General features: G+C 30.5%; 4 protein-coding genes across 8 annotated transcripts; 2 read left to right on the forward strand and 2 right to left on the reverse strand.

Moving 5' to 3' along the window:
• Positions 1-229: 229 nt before the first annotated feature.
• LOC126850999 (stromal interaction molecule homolog) lies at positions 230-8759 on the reverse strand. Its single transcript, XM_050594504.1, has 12 exons — positions 8507-8759; positions 7941-8415; positions 7720-7859; positions 7514-7633; positions 7289-7401; positions 7084-7199; positions 6838-7007; positions 6593-6736; positions 6337-6504; positions 5932-6196; positions 5584-5658; positions 230-3051 (listed from the first exon to the last, which is right to left on the reverse strand). Exons 2-12 carry the CDS (start codon positions 8140-8142, stop codon positions 2534-2536), a joined length of 2031 nt encoding a protein of 676 aa, XP_050450461.1. The 5' UTR covers positions 8143-8415; positions 8507-8759; the 3' UTR covers positions 230-2533.
• A 298-nt stretch (positions 8760-9057) lies between these two features.
• Positions 9058-13328, forward strand: LOC126851001 (activin receptor type-1-like). Its single transcript, XM_050594506.1, has 7 exons — positions 9058-9539; positions 9872-10050; positions 10132-10363; positions 10566-10834; positions 10917-11557; positions 11645-11879; positions 12010-13328. Exons 1-7 carry the CDS (start codon positions 9479-9481, stop codon positions 12145-12147), a joined length of 1755 nt encoding a protein of 584 aa, XP_050450463.1. The 5' UTR covers positions 9058-9478; the 3' UTR covers positions 12148-13328.
• On the reverse strand, positions 13255-21200 carry LOC126851005 (uncharacterized). 4 transcript variants are annotated; one of them, XR_007687620.1, is made up of 6 exons: positions 21098-21200; positions 19591-19663; positions 14325-14418; positions 14119-14186; positions 13869-14039; positions 13555-13788 (listed from the first exon to the last, which is right to left on the reverse strand). XR_007687620.1 is itself a non-coding variant. In XM_050594515.1 (5 exons), exons 4-5 carry the CDS (start codon positions 13929-13931, stop codon positions 13387-13389), a joined length of 465 nt encoding a protein of 154 aa, XP_050450472.1. In that variant the 5' UTR covers positions 13932-14039; positions 14119-14186; positions 14325-14418; positions 21098-21199; the 3' UTR covers positions 13255-13386. The 4 variants fall into 4 exon arrangements, 3 of the variants coding, with proteins under 3 accessions (XP_050450472.1, XP_050450471.1, XP_050450473.1); XM_050594515.1 differs by lacking the exon at positions 19591-19663 and having other exon boundaries at positions 13255-13788; positions 21098-21199; XM_050594514.1 differs by lacking the exons at positions 19591-19663; positions 21098-21200 and adding an exon at positions 18779-18825 and having other exon boundaries at positions 13255-13788.
• On the forward strand, positions 14412-21120 carry LOC126850996 (uncharacterized). 2 transcript variants are annotated; one of them, XM_050594500.1, is made up of 15 exons: positions 14412-14938; positions 15027-15326; positions 15581-15855; positions 15966-16141; positions 16211-16410; positions 16496-16804; positions 17080-17272; positions 17336-17461; positions 17625-18263; positions 18337-18493; positions 18574-19120; positions 19477-19705; positions 19822-20392; positions 20487-20689; positions 20769-21120. In XM_050594500.1, exons 1-15 carry the CDS (start codon positions 14496-14498, stop codon positions 20817-20819), a joined length of 4419 nt encoding a protein of 1472 aa, XP_050450457.1. In that variant the 5' UTR covers positions 14412-14495; the 3' UTR covers positions 20820-21120. The 2 variants fall into 2 exon arrangements, with proteins under 2 accessions (XP_050450457.1, XP_050450458.1); XM_050594501.1 differs by lacking the exons at positions 14412-14938; positions 15027-15326 and adding an exon at positions 15339-15466.
• Positions 21201-21348: the final 148 nt, after the last annotated feature.

Raw genomic sequence — 21348 nt, forward strand, 5'->3', positions numbered from 1 at the left:
ATTCTACGCATAAGAAACGAATTAATATATCTATACATAAGAAAATGTGTTTGCTTATTTATCCTGTATTGCACACATATTCGGTCATGCTGTTTTGCAATTTTTTATGTTTAAACTTGGCTCATTTATTTTTGTAAACTATCACTTTTGCATATTACAGGGAAGACACGTCACGTTCGCAAGCGACTTTGTCATATATTAAGACTATAATAATTTAAATACAGATATATACATTAATTAAATGGCTCTACATATTTCTCGTCTCTAAAATATATACTCAACAAGAGAATTTAATACGGCGCAGGGAAGTGCGACAGATCAAAAATTCTTTATCTAATTATATATATATATATCTCACAAATTGCTTATATAATATATATAGATATGAAATTCAAATCTCTATCGTTCGTTTTAAAAGTAACATATAGAAAGATACATAGTCTTTAAAACTATCCCTTGTAAACATTAAATTCATTGCTTTGAAATCCACTAAGGAAGAATATTTTGTGGAAAGCTAGCGATCATTTTTAATAACGAAATCAGATTTGGTGACAAAATTGACACATTTTAATCTCGCATTTTTTAACTTCATATCTTTCCTATTTCTAAATGATAACGGAGCCGACAATTGTGCATACTCTCCGTATAAAGATGACAAATATGATTTTTCGTTCGTACCAATTACTGGAAATACAGCACCGAGGAATATTAATCATTGTTATTGTGGATTAATGCAAAGTGTGTATAGTTATGTGATCTCATCAATGTAGTCATAAGATATTATTATACTTGAAATGCGCGAAAAATGTGAAACCTGTTTTTTATAATTTCATACAAGACAATAGAGATTAGATGTGATAAAATACAATGTTTTGCGAATTTTAATTTTATTGAGATCTAAATATGTCAATGTTTTGTCACAAAATTATAAATTTTCTATCAAAGTTACGCGAAACAATTTTATCTAATATAAAGGTGGATATATCCAGAAAAGATGCTTTCTCATATTCGAGCATATCATAATCAAAAGAATAATCAATTTTAACACAAATAATCAAAATAATCTTACTACAGTATTTGCAAACGGAGGAGGAAATTGTTACACAATTGTATTACGCGAGTATGGAATATAACGGTGACACTCTTTTAACAAATTACTAAAACTGTAGAATTTCGCAATAATATAAGCCATTCTGTAAGTAATTTGATTTTGAGCCGAGTAAATAAGGATAAACTAATTGACAACGGCGTTATATATTATTATGTATGATTGTTTTAGCATCAAAAAATTTTTAGCAAAAACATATAGAAAAAAAGTCAAGATTTCGAGATTGTTCATTCCGAGACAAATTTGTTCGAAATTTTATAGAACTACTATGATTTATACGGATTATTTTTTTGATTATTTATATAATAACAGAAATAGGCTCGGAGTATTAACTAGTTTTTTGATTATTTTATATGTTTGCGTTTTTATAGTTTAAATATTCTTATCATGGACGTGCTTTGAATGAAAAGAATTTGTAGAAATAAAGATAAAAATTCCAACGTTATTCTCGTTAAGAAATTTCTGTACTAGAGATATAAAAAAAAAATTTCTTCGCGATATTTAATTATCTTAAACGCTCATGATAAAAAATTTTGCACAATATTTTATAATCTACTTACACATTGTATACAAAGATATAAAATTCGCATTTTCGTTTTGCCGATATAAGTTACACGTATATTGCCAGTATGTATCCGGACGGTATCTGAAAATACGATAACTTTAACTTTAACTCGATCCTCGTTTCGCGAGAATACTTCGTCTCGATGTAGCTTTGTACCATTATCCGTAAAAACATAATAACATACAAACGAAAAAAAAGAAATAGAGAAAGATTGATTCTTTAATATTAATTTTGTCCCAGTATGTCTAAACGCGATGAATAAAACTACGGAATTATATCGCGATAAAAAAAATTATGCTAACAATTATTATTATTATTATTATTATTATTATTATTATTATTATTATTATTATTATTATTACTAACGTCATCATGTGAAAAAATCTTATTTAAAAATCCGCGGCTTTCAGAAAACATTTAGCTTTTTTTAAAAAGTACCGAAAATATATTGTCATATAAGAATTATAGAAATTTTCTTCAAATATTGTGATTCTTTAAAAGTCTATCTATCTAAGGATGTCTTTCCATGGTGTATATTCGCTAACTCTTATATAATCATCATTTACATGTATCCCAAATTTGGCAAAGTTGGAGGAATACTGACAACAAATATCCTAAACGATTATTACATTTCCATGATGTTCTATACGCACGCAGAGGAAGGAAAGAGAGAGAAAAAGAGAGCGAAAGAAAGAGTGTATATGTGTGTATGCGTGTGTATGTGTGTATCACGCAAAGAGTAGTCGCTAATAATTAATAATTACTGATAAAATAATTCTTAAGTGCACGTCACGGGATTACAACTAACAGTAACGGGTAGCAATTAAGTAACAAACGAGATATTATGTGACTAGCAAACATCACGTAACTTTAGTTTTATTCTTCCTAAAAGCCGGAAAGAGCTTCCTGCGCCTTCGTTTAAGCTCATCGTTGTCAGCGGTAGAATTGGAATCGGTAGAGAGTGTCTCGTCGTCGACTGACATTACTGTAGGTAATTCACGAAACGGTTTCTTGACATTCGTTGTCGTAGTCGTCGTCGTAGCTGTCATTGTAGTCGTTAATGCAGGACGGTAGCAACAGGATTTGTCCGAGACGTCGAGCGAATTTTCCGAGTACGACGTTTTCGGCAGAGATGACGAAGTCTTGTCCTCGTTCAGCACGTTTATATCTTGACTATAAGACCGTATAATACCGGATTTCTCTTTGCACGGGATTCCAATTTTTCCTGCAGCAGGTTCTTCCGGTCCATCGCCTACCACGAAGTGAACGGCCCCAGGTTCCTTCTCCGCTTCACTGCTCGATGAATCGGAGAGTTCATTTCCAAATCGACCAGTTGACGGTACCGATGACTCCTTCCACGCTGAGTTCTCCAAAATACCTACGGATGCCAAGTAATGTCCAAAGTTGAATGTTAATTTCTTTCTTCTTACTTCGCTATTAATAGTACTAATAAAAGTTATGAGGAAAGAAGCGTAAAGTTTCGCGTTTGAGGAAGAAAATATTCTTCGAACTCTCTCGTGCATTGCTTTGACGCATAACGAAAACGCAGATAATATTGTTCGCATTGTGAAAGTCTTCCTTCACATTATTAGTTCCATAGCTACATTAAAATACATATATGGCATACAAACTTATGCCAGCAAAATGTGATTCATTATTCAGTTATATTATCTTTGACGCTTATCGTTAATGATATTATATATAACATATCAAGTTAATTAAAATATTCAAACAATTCTTATACAAAATATAACTTTGTTAATAAACATTTCTTAATCAACTATTTTCCGCACTATTAGCTAAATCACACCAGTTCTTCTCCAAATGTCTTTGTCTCTATAAATCGTATATAAAAAAACCGCACATCGTAACAATGTTGCAATCATTAAAAATAACAATATTAAAAAAGATTGATGGATTATTCGACTTTTCTATGTATATAAGAACATACATTATACTCTCTGTTTAATAACATGCAAGCAATTTAATGTGCGTCAGATTAAAAAAAATATAAAACATGCAACAAGTTGGAGCAGAGTTTTTGAGTTTGATATAGGTAACATTAACAAGCTCACATATTCTGGTTTTTCCAAGCTTGCTTAAGTTTATTATAATAGCAAATACTTAATGTTCTATAGAGAAAAATAACGCTAGCATGTTATATAATCAATATAAAAACAAAAGACACACATACACACACTGGGTTGTAATACACATATACGTATATAGAGTATATTCAGAGTATATCCAATGTCTCTTTACATACATAATATATATATATATATATATATATATATATATATATATATATGTAAAATTTCAGAACAGTATATAGTTCACAAAATAATTTTTGAAACGATTCAGATCTTAATTGGTAATGCAGCATTTTTTTTACAATTAGATATTTTTTATCACTGGAATATAACAAGAAATATATATATGAAAAGAGATACAAAATATTTTTCAAATCTTCGATTATTACTAATAAGGTTAATTCTAATAATATATTAGATAAATATATATACGTATATAATGCCCATGTATATAATACGTTGATGTCACGATTTGCGTGATCCTATGTCAAAATCCGCGAAAATTCGAGATAAGAGATTCGTAAACAAATTCTTCTTTATATTATTGAAATGTTATTGCACATATTTTCTAAAAAAAATTACTATGCATTATTCGTTGTGCATATATCGATAAACACATAATTTAATTCATAATACTTTTTGATACTTTTTTTTGTGAAAATTTATGCTTATATGTACACTTATATAAAACAATATATTCATTATTGTACAATTTTGTAATTTGCTGCGTTTTGTACGTATGTAATGTTTAAATCAATAGTTTATAATTTTTTATTCCTGAGCTATTGTCATGTACGTTGCAGACAAATTTAATGCTAATCAAATAATGCAAATGCGATTAAATATCTAAAAGAAAAATCATGGTCTTGCTTTTTTATATAATAAGACATATTTTTGCTCAAATTTCTTTTGTATATTTAAGTTATGTACGATTTTTATTATAGTAATATATATAAAAACACTAGGTTTGCGAGATATATCATTTCACTGATATTGATATATTGATATTGATATATTAGCAGTTTATAGCTGTTATTTCATAGCAGTCCTTAATAAAAATTGATTTATATTAAATCACCGAGTTGTATTTATATTGTATAAACTTGTAAACATATTAAAATAAACGATTGATTGTTATAAAAGATACATATCTACAAATGATAATCTTATTTAACCATATTTTATGCACATTTCAGAATATTATATGTCATAATATTGTTTTTGATTCCTTTCTCTTTTTTAATATATTTAACTGCATTAATGAGTATTTGTATAAAATAAACTTTTCACTTGTCAGTTTGCACATTACGTATCTAATTAAATATATTGCTTATAAATATTATAATTTTATCTTTTTCTACATTCTTCAAAAAATATTAAATTTTATATCGATATAATATACATTGGCATAATAGTAGTAGTATTTATTATGATTTTTTTATATCATCTTTCATTTGCTAGGCAACATGTGCAAAATGCATTTCACATTTCTCATATGAATATATTGACCTTTACTGTTATATATTGATTATGATGTACATCCAAGGCACATGATACTTTAATATCAACGTAACTTAATCCTATAATATTATATATCTATTATTGGCACAAAAATATCAATGCTAGGAGAGAAAACTATCTATATCTTTTTTATATTATTAAACATGAAAATTCGTTAGTAAATTATCATTAGAAAATTTTCTTGCTTAATGTATATATGTGTGACAAATAAACAGGCCACAATGATAAACAATTAACAATAAAATGAGCATTGATATATCAATCTAAGTACTCATTGGAGTCCATATCCAGCTTACCTGCAGCACTGACCGTTGATGGTGTGTACATCGAACTTGCCTCATCATCTAAATCATCTTGGCTACTAAGTCGTCCTATAATATATTATATCCAAATCACTTAAAAATTTATAAAATAGTTTACAAGCAGTTTTTATACTTTTTTAAAAAAGATTTTAGTAATGAATGAAAAGGAATAATTGTTTTTACATAAAACGTATTACATAAGTTTTATATATGTGTGCATTAGTTATGTAATTCTTGTGTTAAACTAAGAAGAAAGAATGTATTATTCATTTTAATTTTTGTAAATTCTCAGATGCAATAGAAATAATAATTAATTGTTAATAGTCAGAATAGATTAAATACCTCTTAATCCAAGACCTCTACCATTAGATGTCCCTCTATACAAAATGGTCTCTAAATAGCTTAATCCATTATTGTTGATTATATTGAAACCACAGAGCAATTCAATTTGCTTCCAACGATGTACTCTTTCTTTCAGCTCATTTGTTACTTCATTTAATGAAGTTCTTGCTTCAACTATACTCTTATCAACTTCATCAATGGATTTTCCATGAGTCGAAACAAAGGCACCCACCAAACTGGAACGTTTCTTTCGTAATTTCTCGCACTACAAAATAATAAACAAATATTATTCTAGCAATAAAATGTCTTTTTCAGCATCATCCGGTGAATTAATTATAAAAGTGGCATAATTTATAGAATTTAAAGTTGCATTAAATAATTTATAAATAAAGTTATTTTTCTTACCGCTTCTCGTGCCTGCTGAAGCTGTTTTTCAGCTGCTATCTTCTTATTTATATATGCTTTGTTCTCAATTTCATGAGTTAATTGCAGCCAATGCTGCAGTCCAGCTGGTGGCGACCAGCATCTATCTTCAAGTTCACCCTCTGCCCGTTGTAATTCCAGCTTCAGCATCTGTAAGATATATAAATCAATATAAATCAATATATTAAATATATTCATCAGATACATAAATGTGAACTAAATGAGAAACGGTATTAACTTCGATTTCCGCTTTCATTTGCGATACTTCAAGGTCTGAATATGAAGTATGTAATGCCAAACTTTCATCTTGTAAACGTTTTTCCAAATTTTGTTTCTCAGTAGTTGCACTTTCTTGTTCCATTCTTGCTCTCTCCAATTCTTTCTACAATCAATTATATAATGCTATTTTAATAAAATTCCCAAGTTAAAGAATGATTTAATTTTAACTTTAATTAGACAATCAATTTTTTTGAAGAAAAATACCTGTAAATTTTCTAGTGCAAGTTCTGCCTTTTGCAAGCTTTCCATATCTTTCATCATTCTATGAAGATCTTTTTGGGAATTTTTCTTTTGTTGATATGCATACCAGCATCCAATAAGTGCTCCAAATAACAGTGTAACTAATACTAAGTCTTTGATGCTGTGTCCAGTATCTATTAATTAATAAGTATAGAATTAATTTTCAGAGATAAATATATATCGCATGCCATAATATTAAATAAGTATTACCTTTAGGAGGTCCAAAAAGAACAACATCCATTGCTTTTAAGGCAATTTTTTGTTTGTGGATGGGATCTTTAATACCCAGAACATTACTAAGATAATGCATATTGTTCACAGCTAATCTAAAATAAATTATAATAAAAAAATTTATATATATACATATATATAATTTATACATTTTCTTATTAAAGAATGATAATAATAAACTCACCGAGGAAGCGTAGCACCAGTTACACGATGCTGTATAAAATTAGGAACATATTGAGGAAGCTCAACATTGGAAGTTAACCATTCTGATGTTTGTTCTATTGTCCAGTTATGAACCTAATTTATAAAAACGTTACAATGTATAAGATATAATAACATTTCATGCAAAACCATATATATCTTTCTGTTATTTATCTAAAATAATCTCTATAAGGTTTTATCGCATTACTTCTGATCGTAACCAAGCTTCCCAGAGCTCTCGCACACTGATTTGCATATCATCATTATGGTGAAAAGCCCTCTGTCTTCGTTCATAACCAGCTTCGTACTGCAGTTCTTCTCTTAAAAACTGTCAAAGTTGGAAGTATATTTGTATAATATCTTGTATACATTGTCTAACAGACATTTTTCTCGCAACGATTTAACTATCCTTACATCGTCCGATTCGGATAGATCAACATTTCCATTGGCGTCGTCATCCAATTGACTGTGGAGAGACTTTATAGCTTCTAAGCCTAGACGATCATGCGAAGCCATAGTGATACAAGCTAAGTCGTCATTACAAGTATCCGTAGCTGGAATAAATTAATTTAAATATATAAATTACTCGATCATAGCATCCGTGTATATTCGTGCAACACGAAATGACAACTTACCAGATTCGTGGGCCACCGCTTGGGCCAATCCATTGCCGAAGGAGGAGGAAAACGCTGCTATTTTGGAATGTGAAGGGTTCGAGGCACTGGTTTGAAAGGTCGGGGTAGAATCGAGCGCACCACCAGTGGCCGCTACCGTATCAAATAACCAATACAATAGATGAATTCCCAACGGTAGAAGCGCATTCACGGATGTTCGCATCTTAGGTTAGCGCTCCAGCTTTCTTACTGACAGCTTCGCGCCCCTCTTTGCGCGATCCAACAGATAAGATCCGCGATAGAATCAGCGGAGGAAACCGTTCTAAACTCTCTCTCCCAGTGCTCACCTCCGATGCTGATTCGCGATCGTGAATATATTCAAGGTTACTACAATTCGGACCCGGACCGACGATATATCTCGATGAGCGCATAACAAGCGTAACCGATTATGAATAAGACAGCTTCATAAATGTGTCACGCGCTAATATTATCAACTCTATAAAGGCAGACTCTGTTGTTAATGCTCGTCATACATGAAAATATTTGATTGCTTCGTTAATTAAGTCAAATTAAGTACATATACACACTCTCTCTCTTTCTAATATTCCGAATCAGATGTTTTATCCAAGGCTACTAATAGCACTTCCGATTCACACGACCTAATCGATTTAAGATCAACTTTCATGTGAGCTTGTTTTTAATTAGAAGCGTATATCAGAAAAATACACGCACGGATAAATAAATATATATATATATATATATATATATATATATATATATATATATATTTTTTTTTATTTTCTTATATTTATGTAGCTATTGCTTTAATTCAAAGTGGATCCCGAAAGAAAATATTTTCGAGTTACATTCTCCGAAACGTCCTCTCCGAGAAAAATTTTACTCGATGACCTTTCTGAAATTTTTTCGAGCGTTTCCGGTTGGTTCCGAGTTCCGAGCTAGGACTGGGAAACGAGTAAAATTTTCCTCGGAGATGACGTTTCGGAACGTAACCTTGGAGTAAAATAAAAATTCATGAAAATTGAACGTAATATTATTATGAAATCTGCGATTATAAAGCGCTGCTGTCTTTAGTATCTTCGAGTAACGGTAGAATATCGTATCTAGATATTTCGTGCATCATGACTTAGAATTGTGTCTGACATCTTACCATTCGTGTTTGATATATACATGTGAAAGATTAAACATAAGGTTAAAGAATAAATAATAAAGATTTTGTGCAATATTGAAAATACGAATTATTACTAGTAGCTAGAACTACTTCTTTTTCAGAAGAAAATGAGCATGTAAATTCTTTTATCGTACGATATGTTACTCAAATATATCGATATGTACGAGAAAACTATGCATCAGATATAAATAAAGAACTAATTTGTTATGCTTGAATGACGAAGTCACGCATTTTGCGTTTTGGAATACTCATCTGAGTAAGAAAAAGAAGACTACGAGAATGTCGAGTGCGATAAAGAGATCAGGAAAGATTTATTTTAATGTAATTTTGCTTCTGACCGAATAATTCAGTGTTTCGATGCGAAGTAGAAATGGCGGATGTTATATTTATCACGCATTTCGTACTCTTGTTGACATTCAAATTATGTTCAGGTATGCGGATAAATTATCGGGAATTTCAAGCAATATTTATCGTATCATATTTCCAAATGAGATGTAAATAATTGTATTTTTATTTATTGTGTTACGCAAGTATATAGTTTTGCATTAGAGTTGCTCTCGGGTTTAACAAAAAAATTATTAGATCCTTGTTTTTCCAACACAAATAAAACTCCAATTTATGCAACAATATATTGCAGAAATTTCATATCTTCTTTCATCAATTTTTATTATATTTGTTTTTATTATAAGTGTAAATACATTTTATTAAACAATTCATTATGATGTTTTTTACTTAGTGTTTTTATACAATTTTTATATTCTAGGCGAAGGAGCGATGGCATTAGAAGAGCAAGATATTTCTCTTGATAATGAAAAATTAAATCTACCTGAAACATTGGAACACAGTCTTGCTAGTAATACAGTTGGCCATAAACGTTTCAAGTGCCATATATGTGAAGATTCGGAGTGTTCATTATCTAGCATCTGTGAAGATGCAATCACTGTAAAAATTTTTATATCTATGCAACATCTTTAAATTTACATTTTGTAGAATATAAATCAAGATCTTTGTTTTGTTTCATAGTGTTGGAAGTCCAGGGTGAAAGAAGCTGATGGTACTGAATCTGTTAGTCGTGGCTGTTACAAATTAGAGGAACATAAGTTGTTTATGTGTAATAAAGAAGACAACCAAGATGCAGAACATAAGGAAAGGCATATTAGAGGATTAACAAATGGTGTTCAATATTCTGTGGAATGCTGTCAAGCAGATTTTTGTAATGTTGGCCCATATCCTGTATTGCAAGATTATTCAACTAGTAAGATAATCTAATCTGTGTACACATGTCCATCCAATGATGCTATATTTTGCCTCCAAATATCTCTGTCCCCTGCCATAATCTTCTAATTATGATATAGATACACATACATACATACATAAAAATATATATGTAAAATTGAATTGTAATAAGATGATGGATATTATTAGAAGTAGTTTTTATATTTGTATATTATTTTTAGATGCTGATAAAGGAAATTATGTAGTGAAATTAACTTTTGCAATTCTTGGGCCAATGATCGCATTGCTTGTTGCTGGAGGGATTCTATTCTGTTTATTAGCGCATCGAACGCGAAGAAAACGGCCGATGGCGTCCCGTCGGAATAAACTTATTATAGATCCCGATATTGAACCTTCTATGTTACATTTCTCTTTTTCCTCACCTACATCGTCTGCTACTTATCATCCACATGAGCTTAGAGCAACAGCTGCTGGTGATAGTACACTTAAGGTACATAGTGCTACTTTTTTATTTTTCTATGATTTACATAAGTGCATGGCATATGTTAATTTTACCAACTATATTTTTGTAGGAATATCTAGATGGTCGAAGTTTGACAAGTGGTTCTGGTTCTGGGTTGCCCTTGTTAGTACAAAGAACTTTAGCTAAACAAGTAGCTTTAGTAGAGTGTCTCGGTAACGGTAGCAGTGGAGGATTCGGCGGAGAAGTGTGGAGAGGAATTTGGCATGGCGAAAATGTAGCTGTAAAAATTTATTTTTCGCGAGACGAAGCGGCGTGGGCTCGGGAGACCGAAGTTTATTCCAAGTTGTTACCATCTAGGCATGACAATATTCTGGGATATGTCGGCAGCGATATGACTAGTAGAGCCAGCTGCACTCAACTTTGGTTGGTGACGCAATACCATCCTCTCGGTTCGCTCTTCGATCACCTCAATCGGTCGCCACATCCGTTGACGCATCATCAAACGCTCAATATTTGTCTGAGTATCGCTAATGGTTTGCTTTATTTGCACACGGAGATTCACGGCACTAGAGGCAAACCAGCTATGGCCCATCGTAATCTTAAATCGAAGAATATCTTGGTCAAGACTAACGGTGGTTGTGTAATCGCCGATTTCGCATTATCTGCTACGCAGGATCGTCTTATGGTAGACAGAGTTGATCTACGGCAAGGAACTAAACGTTATATGAGTCCCGAAATTCTCGATCAAACGTTAGTGGAACGTTTTTTTTTTTTTTACTTTTATATCATTACAAGTTGGCCAAATTGATTACAATGTCTATTCTGATTCATTTTCAGAATAAACATCGAATGTTTAGAGAGCTTCAGACGAGCCGATATCTATAGTTTAGGATTGGTAATGTGGGAAGTCTGTCGCAGATGTATAAGCAATGGCGTAGCCTTGGAATACGCGATGCCGTATTATGAATGGCTGCCTAGCAATAATCAAGAACCCTCCATAGAAGAAATGCGCAAATTAGTCTCGTTCGACCAGCGAAGGCCGCCGCTTCCTAATAGATGGCATTCCGACCCGGTAAATTATTTTTTACCGATTCTAGTATTTGTTAGAGAAATATCGGAATATATGTTTATCAGAGCTAAAAAGATTAAGTTTGAATTATTTATTACGTGAATAATTAGAATGAATGCTAATCTTTTTGCAGACATTAGCCGGGATGGGAAAGTTAATGCGAGAGTGTTGGCATGGAAAACCAGCGGCTAGATTACCCATTCTTAGGGTAAAGAAGACACTCGTTAAGTTAGCAGCTAATGATTCTCGTGTTCATTTACCGCTCGATTGACCAGCATTCATCTTACCGAGCTCTCTTTCATCCATATATTTATTACTGTTGCTGCAACAACGTCACGCGCATTGTAAGTTCGATCATTATCATTACCATCAGCAACAATCGTGCGTTATCGAATGCATTATATCAAGATTAAAAAATATCGCATATCGACATATCGAAATAACAATGTTAATACGTTTGTTAATGTTTGGCATATGAATTTCGTTGCCTTACGTTCTTTATTACTGTTACCATTCTGGAACAATGATAGTATTAAGCTTAAGTATAATATAGTTTTGTAGTGTCAATTAAACCAAATTACTAAGTAGAAATATTGTTAATTCCACAAGACGGTTCAAAATTATCTATTAAAAAAAAAACAGATATTATATATGTAAGAATGTACAATGAATTTTTTTCATAATTTACACAAATGAGACAGGAATGTGATTCTCAATTATGTTCAAAAATTGAATATACTCTACATGTATATAATAATCATTATTTTAATTCATATTGAGAAAACAGATTTATTACTATTTTTATTAATACTATTATTGCTATCAATATATCATTTTTTATATGATTTCTAAGCGATTATGAATCAGTTCGATTCAAATTGTCATACAAAAACAGTAATCTCTTAATTGAATAATTGTAATATAATATTGTTAGTAAATTTCTTTTCAGGATCTTTTCAGTATCGCGCGCAATAGTTCGAATAAGTGATTAAAAAATATTTGTAAATAGTGTGTATCTCTGTATCGATAGCTATCATACAATTAATTAATACATAGCTATTATCATATGTCTTTCTCATAAAATCATCAGCAAAGTATAGACAGAAATAAGAATGATGTGAAAGTAAGCAAACTATTATATACAAAAGATATTATACATTTTTCTGTATAATATTTCTAATAATTTCATGAAAAATGCTTTCTTATAGACTATATTCCACTTGGCAATTGCAATATTCATGCGATCATTTCCTTATTTTTTATTGAAAATTAAACAAGGATAAATGATGTCCGCGAGTTTTGCGATTGCCAAATAGAATGTAGTCTTGGCACTTATATATAAATAATCAATGCGTTATTAAAGATGAGGATGGATGTATAAATAGCAGAATATGTAGTATATAATTGTATGTAATAAAATTATTGTACAAAGGTTTTTGTACGTAACACACATATGATACATATTGACTTAACATGAATATATAATACAAAGCTTTATCTTGAAATTTGTTTATTCCTTAAGAGGTAATGTCAGTAATCTTTCTAACATTATGCTATTATCTGAACTATGGTTACCGATACATTGCTTGAAGAATTGCCGGAGATGTGACGGATCATTCGTGTGCAATAAAATGATAAATGCATATCGCCATACTAAAGGTTCTAATTCAATTGGATATTCGAGAAGCTTAGGAAATAAACTTAATGCATGCTTCCAATCTTGATGAGTGATGTACGATTGCATCTCCGACAGTGCTAGACTTTTTGAAAATCCTACAAGTGATGTTCTGCTTCTTCTACTACCCTGGAAACTCTTGCAATAATGAGTTTTACGATCGTCAGCCATTTCTTCCATATCCTTTCGCCGTTTTTTATTATTGCTACATTTTGTTATCATTTTTATAGCTTTCTCCTAAAAAATCATAATATAAGTAGTACTTGATGAAGCAATTTAAAATTATTATAATTTATATGCTAAAAAAAATTACATACCACATTAGATTTTTTAATTTTTTGAGCCGATGTCAAATCGCACGACATGATCGTCTTGTGCATTTATTATTCTTTCTTAGGTTTTCGAACACGTACAAAATATCACATCGATAACCTTGATGTGTGCATTTATGCGTTTCCAAAATATAAAGTTTATACAAGTTTATATTCCTGAAGAAACACTTTCTCTATATTTTTCGCATGTATTTGCGAGTCTATTAATTGATAAAAAGACAATGGTTTTTTTTACCTTCTTTCCTTTTATCGTAAATCTTCATAAAAATCGTAAAACTTCACGAAGACCGAAGACCATCACTTCTATAATGAAAAATGAAACATATAATATGTATGATAATATAGGCTATATGTGTATTTGAGCATTGGAAAGAGAGAGAGAGAGGGAGAGAGGGAGAAAGAGAGAAGAAGTATACGTGTAAGCAAACGAGCAGATCTAACCTTTTTGACATCAGTGGTCGCACGCGACAGCGCTTTAAAAATTTGAAGACATGTCATACTGTTTTAGTATGCATATTCGAAATAGCGACGGTTTCTGGAAGAATAAAATCGCAATTGGAGTTTATAATCATCTCCATAGATTCGGTAAAAATTAACTTTATTAGGTAAAATATGGAGAAATCCACGAGTAAACCTATTGTGCAAAATGGTACCAATGCATCGGCATCCTCCGATTTAATCATCGATTCGCCTAGAAAATGCAATTTGTCTTTCTCGATTAATTTTGATTTCAATGATGTCGATAACGAAAATTCGACCGATTCCGAAAATGCAGATTTACAAATTGATATATCCGAAGTTGATAATTATGAGCCGTCTAGCAAGCATAAACGAGAAGCTATTGAAGAAGCATCGGTACTTAATAAAATGGAAGAAGAGATTGAGAGACAACTCGATGCCAAAGCTGCCAAAACTAATTTAACTGCCACTAACGTTAAAAATATACTAAAACACGTGATCCCATATGAACATTTAATGACAATGATACAAAAATGGCTTCAAGATACGGAAGATGATGTTAATTTTGGTCCCAAACTTACAAGAGCTAAAGCTAAGTATGTATTGTTTTATTGCTAATTTTATTATTCATACATATAATAGTTATTTTCTTTATGTATGCATGGATAAAATTTTGTTTCTTAGAAAATTAGCAGCTGCTCAGGTCAATATACCATGGCCTATCACTACAACACAAAAAGCTTCATCGGAAGTGCAAGCTTTGATTCAGGAGGAATTGCCAGAAGATTCATCAGATGAAGAATATAATCCTGATCATGATAAACACATAGAGAGTGATGATGATAGAGAAGCAGAAAATACAGCAAATAATGATATGGAATCACAACAATCAACATCAACAAATAATAGGAACGTAGTTTGTCCTGAACAACAAAGGTCATCGAATATACAATATGATCCTGAAGGAATTTTTAAAATACCAGCGTATGTGAAAAAGAGTTATTCATATATACATTGTCCAACAATAATTCATTTCATTTCTCTAATGAAGTAGGAGTGACCTATCCTATGAGTATCTCCACTCCTATATTCATCTCGCTAGGGGAATGGAACGAATCATTATTGTGCGATATACAATACTATAATAGAAGTTAATTTGATTATAATTGAAGCTTTTCAAGTTGCTTCTTAGTATTACCAATTCATTTTAATAATAATTGATAAATATTATATTTCAGTATTCCACATGTTGCAACAGAGGAAGAAAGTATTGGTCAGAGAACACGCTCTAAATTATCTTTAAGTGAAACTTCTTTGCAAGAAATAGAGCAAGCATTTATACCACCTGACATAACTGCTGATATGACTGATGATTGGGATTTCGAACTCGATGAAGATTGGGATAACTTTTTAAAAGAATTTACGCAACCTTTAACACAGGAGCCAGCCATAGAAGATGACCCAGAAGCAGATCCAGAATATAATATATTAGAGGATGAAGAAACAGATTTATGTATGTATTGTTATAAAATAATTCTTTATATTTTATTCTCTTATTTTCTCTCTTGTTATGTGATTAATCTTTAACTTCTTATGTGATTGATCTTTGATAAATATTAATAGTGGACAAGGAAGAACTCAGGACAGATAAAGCAGTAGAAGTTCCTCGTAAAGAACAATATGATTTAATTGCAGAATTACTTGAATTAACCCCTATGTTCTCAACTCAAGAAGAAGAAATATCAAGAAGAAAAAGAATTCCAGACAATGTAACTCCGCCGATTGAAACTAATACTATGGTAAGAAAAATTATTTATGTTATATATTAAAAAGCAGTGATCGAATTTTCACATTTCCATACTTTTTAGAACTCTTCTATGGTTGATCTTTTACCAGTACTTGCAGAACCTGAATTACCAAAATTAGTAAATTTTGAACAACGTCTTTTATTAGCCACACAATTTCGGCAACATATACAATTAATGGCACAGCATTTTGTTATGACTTACATGCATCCAGAATATCATTCACTAGCAACAACATGTAAACAGAATTTGAATAGCTTAAGGTATGTGGAAAAGATAATAAAAGCACAATATACTAGAAGATAATAAATCAGACAAAAATCATAAAACTCTAATAAAACATTCTAGATATTTGAGCAACGGGCCAAATTCTGCATTTAATGCAGAGAACTTGGAAGCAGCTTTAAAATTAATATCAACTTGGGAAAATAAGTTTTCCGACGCACAATTCTATGCAGATTTCAAACAAAGTATTACAGATAATAATGCTAAAATGTGTCGAACAAACAAGGGAATATATATTAAAGATTTTCTTCCTGAAATAGAAAAATTATTTGTCGAAAGTGAAGCTCTTATGTATCCAGAACTTTTACCACAAATACCTTTCAGGAGTGGAATTAAACTTACAAAATCTACATATTCAAAATCAGAAGAAATGTAAGTATTTTCAAATTTTTAAACCTTGTGTCCACGGTGCTACAACTCTTGACAGAATTCTCGAATCGACAAATGTGTAGCCAATCAATTTGTAGCTTTCACGGAAAAGCGGCAATTATATTGATTACACATTTTTCGATCCGAAAATTCAGTCGAGAATTCTAGTATCGTGAACACAAGACTTTATGTATTACAATATGTTATTTTATTCTATTCTAATATATAATTTTATTCTATTCTAATATATAATTTTATTCTATTTTAATAATTTCCAGTTTAATTGCATTGGGCATAGAACAATTTTTACCATTTGTTGCATCTAGACCAAGAAAGCTTCGCACAAAAAAATTTCTGTTAGTTGATGCTGCTCAACTTATTTGTCACTATCTATTACCATGTAGAGATGCACTAGGAATATTACATCACATTAGAAAACGTCGCGTTTCTAAAGATGAAAATCCGATTAAGGTGTGTATTGAATAATTTTCATACTCTTATATTGTATCTACAATTAAATGCATTTTATTGTAGCATTATTTCGAGAAAGGTTATGCTCCTAGAATAATACATCGCATAACACTTGATAATAAGCCTAAAGCTCCAAAAGATCAACCATTAAATCTTTTACCTTTAAGATGGCAAATATATCTCAGTAATGTAAGTATATAACAATTATGATTCTGCTTATATCTAATTAAAAAGCTATATCGTAATACTTGATATGCAAAATTTTATTTATACATTATGTTATACATACAATAATTATAATAGCTTAGATATTTCTTATGTAACGTTTAATGATAATTATTTATTATTGTAGCAAAGAGAATACAAAAACAATTCGTTGAAAAGTAATTATATATTTGATTCAAACAGTAATCTTGGAAAACAATGGAGTAACATGAATGCAATAATGAAGTCATATCCTATTGTCTCCAGCAATCATCCCTTAAGAAACCCAGTTGTAAATATATTACCAAAAATATTACCTGCAAATCCAAAAACCTCAACTGATAAAAAAGATAGTTTTATTATGAAAAAAAATATGAAACTCAATGATGACAATAGTGAAAAACGAGTAATTGATAATAATATACAAACTACAGGAATGGTTGCTGGAATAAGTAAACTTAACAAAAATTTGCATTCTGTAAAAACAACTACTGCAGATGCAAAGGTGATGCAGATGGATAAATTACCTGATGAAAAAAATAATACTAAATTAAATAGTATATCAGTTGGGAATTCAAAACTACCCAAAGATACATCACAAATATCATCAGGATTACCACAAATACGTAAAACTACACCGCGATTAGCAAAAACAAAAAGCGCACAGAATATGAAATTGATGGCGCAAGTTTTAGGTTCAAAAAGTTCGATTAATTGCAATACATTAAAATCTAAAGAAAAAGACACCATGGATAAAAATGACGAACATTGTACTGTATCAAAAGTTGTAAGTTCTATTTTATTCCATTAAAGAAAATATTAAGTTATCAATATCTATGTAAATTATGATTTTTGCATAGGATAATGAGGAAGAGATAGCAGAATTAATGCTAGCTAGTACTACAATAATAAAGGATCCTGTAAGTAGGAAAAAGGCTAAACAGACTAGAGAACTGGAAATTATTAAAAGATTATTAAAAGCTGAGAATCCATTAACTGAAGAGGAGCGGGAAGCAAGTAAGTCAATTAAATTATAATAATTTTATGATAAAATAAATCTTTCGTTTTTTTCTAATCTGTATTCATTCTTTTTGTAGAATTTGCAGCATCATATCTTCAAAAGTTACATTTGACATTGGAACCTAACAATCCGGAAATATTTAAGACTGTGATAAAATTGTATTTAGACTATAGCGAAAAACTAGAAAGTATTAGCCAAACAGTTATTGACTCAACATTTTCTGAAGAATTTGCAGCAGATAAAGAGATACAAGATAGCACGATTAAAAAAGATATACTCACAATCAGATTATATCAAGATGTCTGTAAAAAATTGCAAAATTATCCAGAAATGTGTACAGATTTTCTGTTATTTTTAAAGCCACATCAAGCCACGATGATTGGTAAATCCATAGAATATATGATGTTGCAAAAAATGAATGATTTCGTCCATATTGCGCAAATATATTTCGCTAAGCAACCATCGCGAATAGCAAAGATGATGCAGGCGATCACACAACTTTCGTCTGACCCGCACACAACTCTGGAAACTATTCATACTATTATGAGTCCAGTCTTCAAAGGCCATCCACTTATTATGGATTTATTTTTGCAAGTTTTACCTACTGCAAAACCTCCTGAAAGGTAACTATAACTATATGTATTTTATATATAAATAATCTTAAAGAACATAAATATTGCACAGTATTATATATGACATAAAATTTTGCATAAAATTTTAATGATAGATTCTCTTAATGGTGAATTTGGAGTTGATATTTTCTATGTCGCAAAATTGGCATATCAATTTCACTCAATATTCAAAAATAGTCATTTTATAATACATGCAATATTTATTTGTAAAAATTATAAAAAATAAGCATTTTAGAACAAAATGCATCAATTAAATCTATTTAATCTACTTATTACTCTTTCTCAAATATGAAACAAATCATAATTGTATATAAAATTTATTTTTCATATTTTCATATTTTTGTCAGCTTATTTGTACCTCATATGTTTGAAAACTTGACATGTCCATTAGGACCTTATGATAAAAACATAATTTATACTGAAAATGCACCAGAGTTATATGAAAACATAGAATTACCTACAGCATCATATCAGGAAGATCCATATGGTGGAGAAAATTGTAAATGTGATTGTCATCACATAGATGATCCAAATCTTAAAAATAAATCAGAACATTGTGTTTCCTGCGGTACACGGGTATGTGCATCTTTTGATAATATTTAATTGTATAACTTGTATTTTTTTCATATTATTTTATATTTTTCTCTTTATAAAGATTTAATGAAAAAGTTTTTCATGTTTTTTTTAAATAGTTTCTTAATGGAAGAATTTATCTTCAAACCCCTGAAGGATTGCGACCTGCAAAAATTACATTTCCTGGAGAACATCAGGAGAAATTGGAAAATATTGCGCGTGTATCGTTAAAAATAGCTGATAAAGGCACTCCACCAATTTCGTCTAAAAAACGACGAAAATCATCAAAGAATGATTCTAGTCACGAAGAAATTTGTCAGAAGCAATGCGCTACGAAATATTCGCCATTAAAAGATAATGAGGATAATGAGAAAGTAATAGCAAAGTCTAAAAAGAGTGTCAAACTCCCAATTAAAACAGATCAAAAGAAGGCTTTAAAAAGAATAGGCACTGTAGACGCAATTGTGAATAAAAGAATACGAATGTCTCACTGCAGGAACAAACGAGAAAAGAAGACTGAAGAAATCGATGTCTCATTGGAACACAATGAACTTGATATTACAGAGCATGAGAAAATAGTTGATATTACAGAAACAGAAATCAATAGTATGCAATTATCGATGCAAGATAATTCATCAAGTGAATTAATTACACAAACTTCTGCAAGCAATAATGTTGATTGTGATTTAAGTAAGTTACATGTAAATTTGTATCAATAGTAAAATTTTAGTATTAATAGAAAAAATAATGAGAATTCTGAAAAATGTCAACTTTTTATTTTCAGATTGTAAAAAGATAAGTACAGAAACAGCAATTGTTGAAAAAATGTCAATCAAAAATAATATTCAGTTAAATTCTGATTTAACGAACACTAAACCATGGACACGTCAAGAAGATATGATTCTACTACAAAGTGTTAAGAAGGAATATTCTGAAAATTCATTTCAATTAATTAGTGAAAAATTAGATAATCGTACTGTTGATCAGGTAATGTTTTTAATCTCTATATAATTATATATTCTACATTCCCAATACATTTATATGCAATGACTAAATTTTGTTGTAGGTGAAAGAGAGATGTCAAACATTACTTTCCTTATTACAGAAAATAATGTAAATATTGTATATATGTATATTATATAAAATTTGGATCTCTATGAATAATTATATATTTTAATTATATATTTTTAAATTATTATAAAGGCATTTTAGACGAGAATAATATAATAATATTATTATAAAACATCCGACATGTTGACATCAAGAACTTTGTTGCCTATGATAAATATTAAAATGAAAAAATTTATCAATCCCGAAATATAACCTTACTTAACCTAAAACATCACAATGTACTATTCATATTTTTTTCATGTAAGAATTATTCAAATTATTTACACTAATATAATTATTTCTACGAATCACATAGTGAAATTAATGTTTAAAACCAGAAGGAATTAAAATGCACGATCTCACATATCACTGCACTCACTGATTTCACATTTCACACTACAATCGACACTACTCAGATCCGAGAGACTGCGACTGCGCACTGCGCATCTGTCTCTGCTATCGCGACAAAATCGGTCACGTGATAAAGAGTGGGGGGCCCCACTCCTTCACTTTTCAGATTTTCATTCATAACCTCA

This window comes from Cataglyphis hispanica, chromosome 7 (assembly GCF_021464435.1).
Source record: "Cataglyphis hispanica isolate Lineage 1 chromosome 7, ULB_Chis1_1.0, whole genome shotgun sequence".
NCBI classification, from domain to species: Eukaryota; Metazoa; Arthropoda; class Insecta; order Hymenoptera; family Formicidae; genus Cataglyphis; species Cataglyphis hispanica.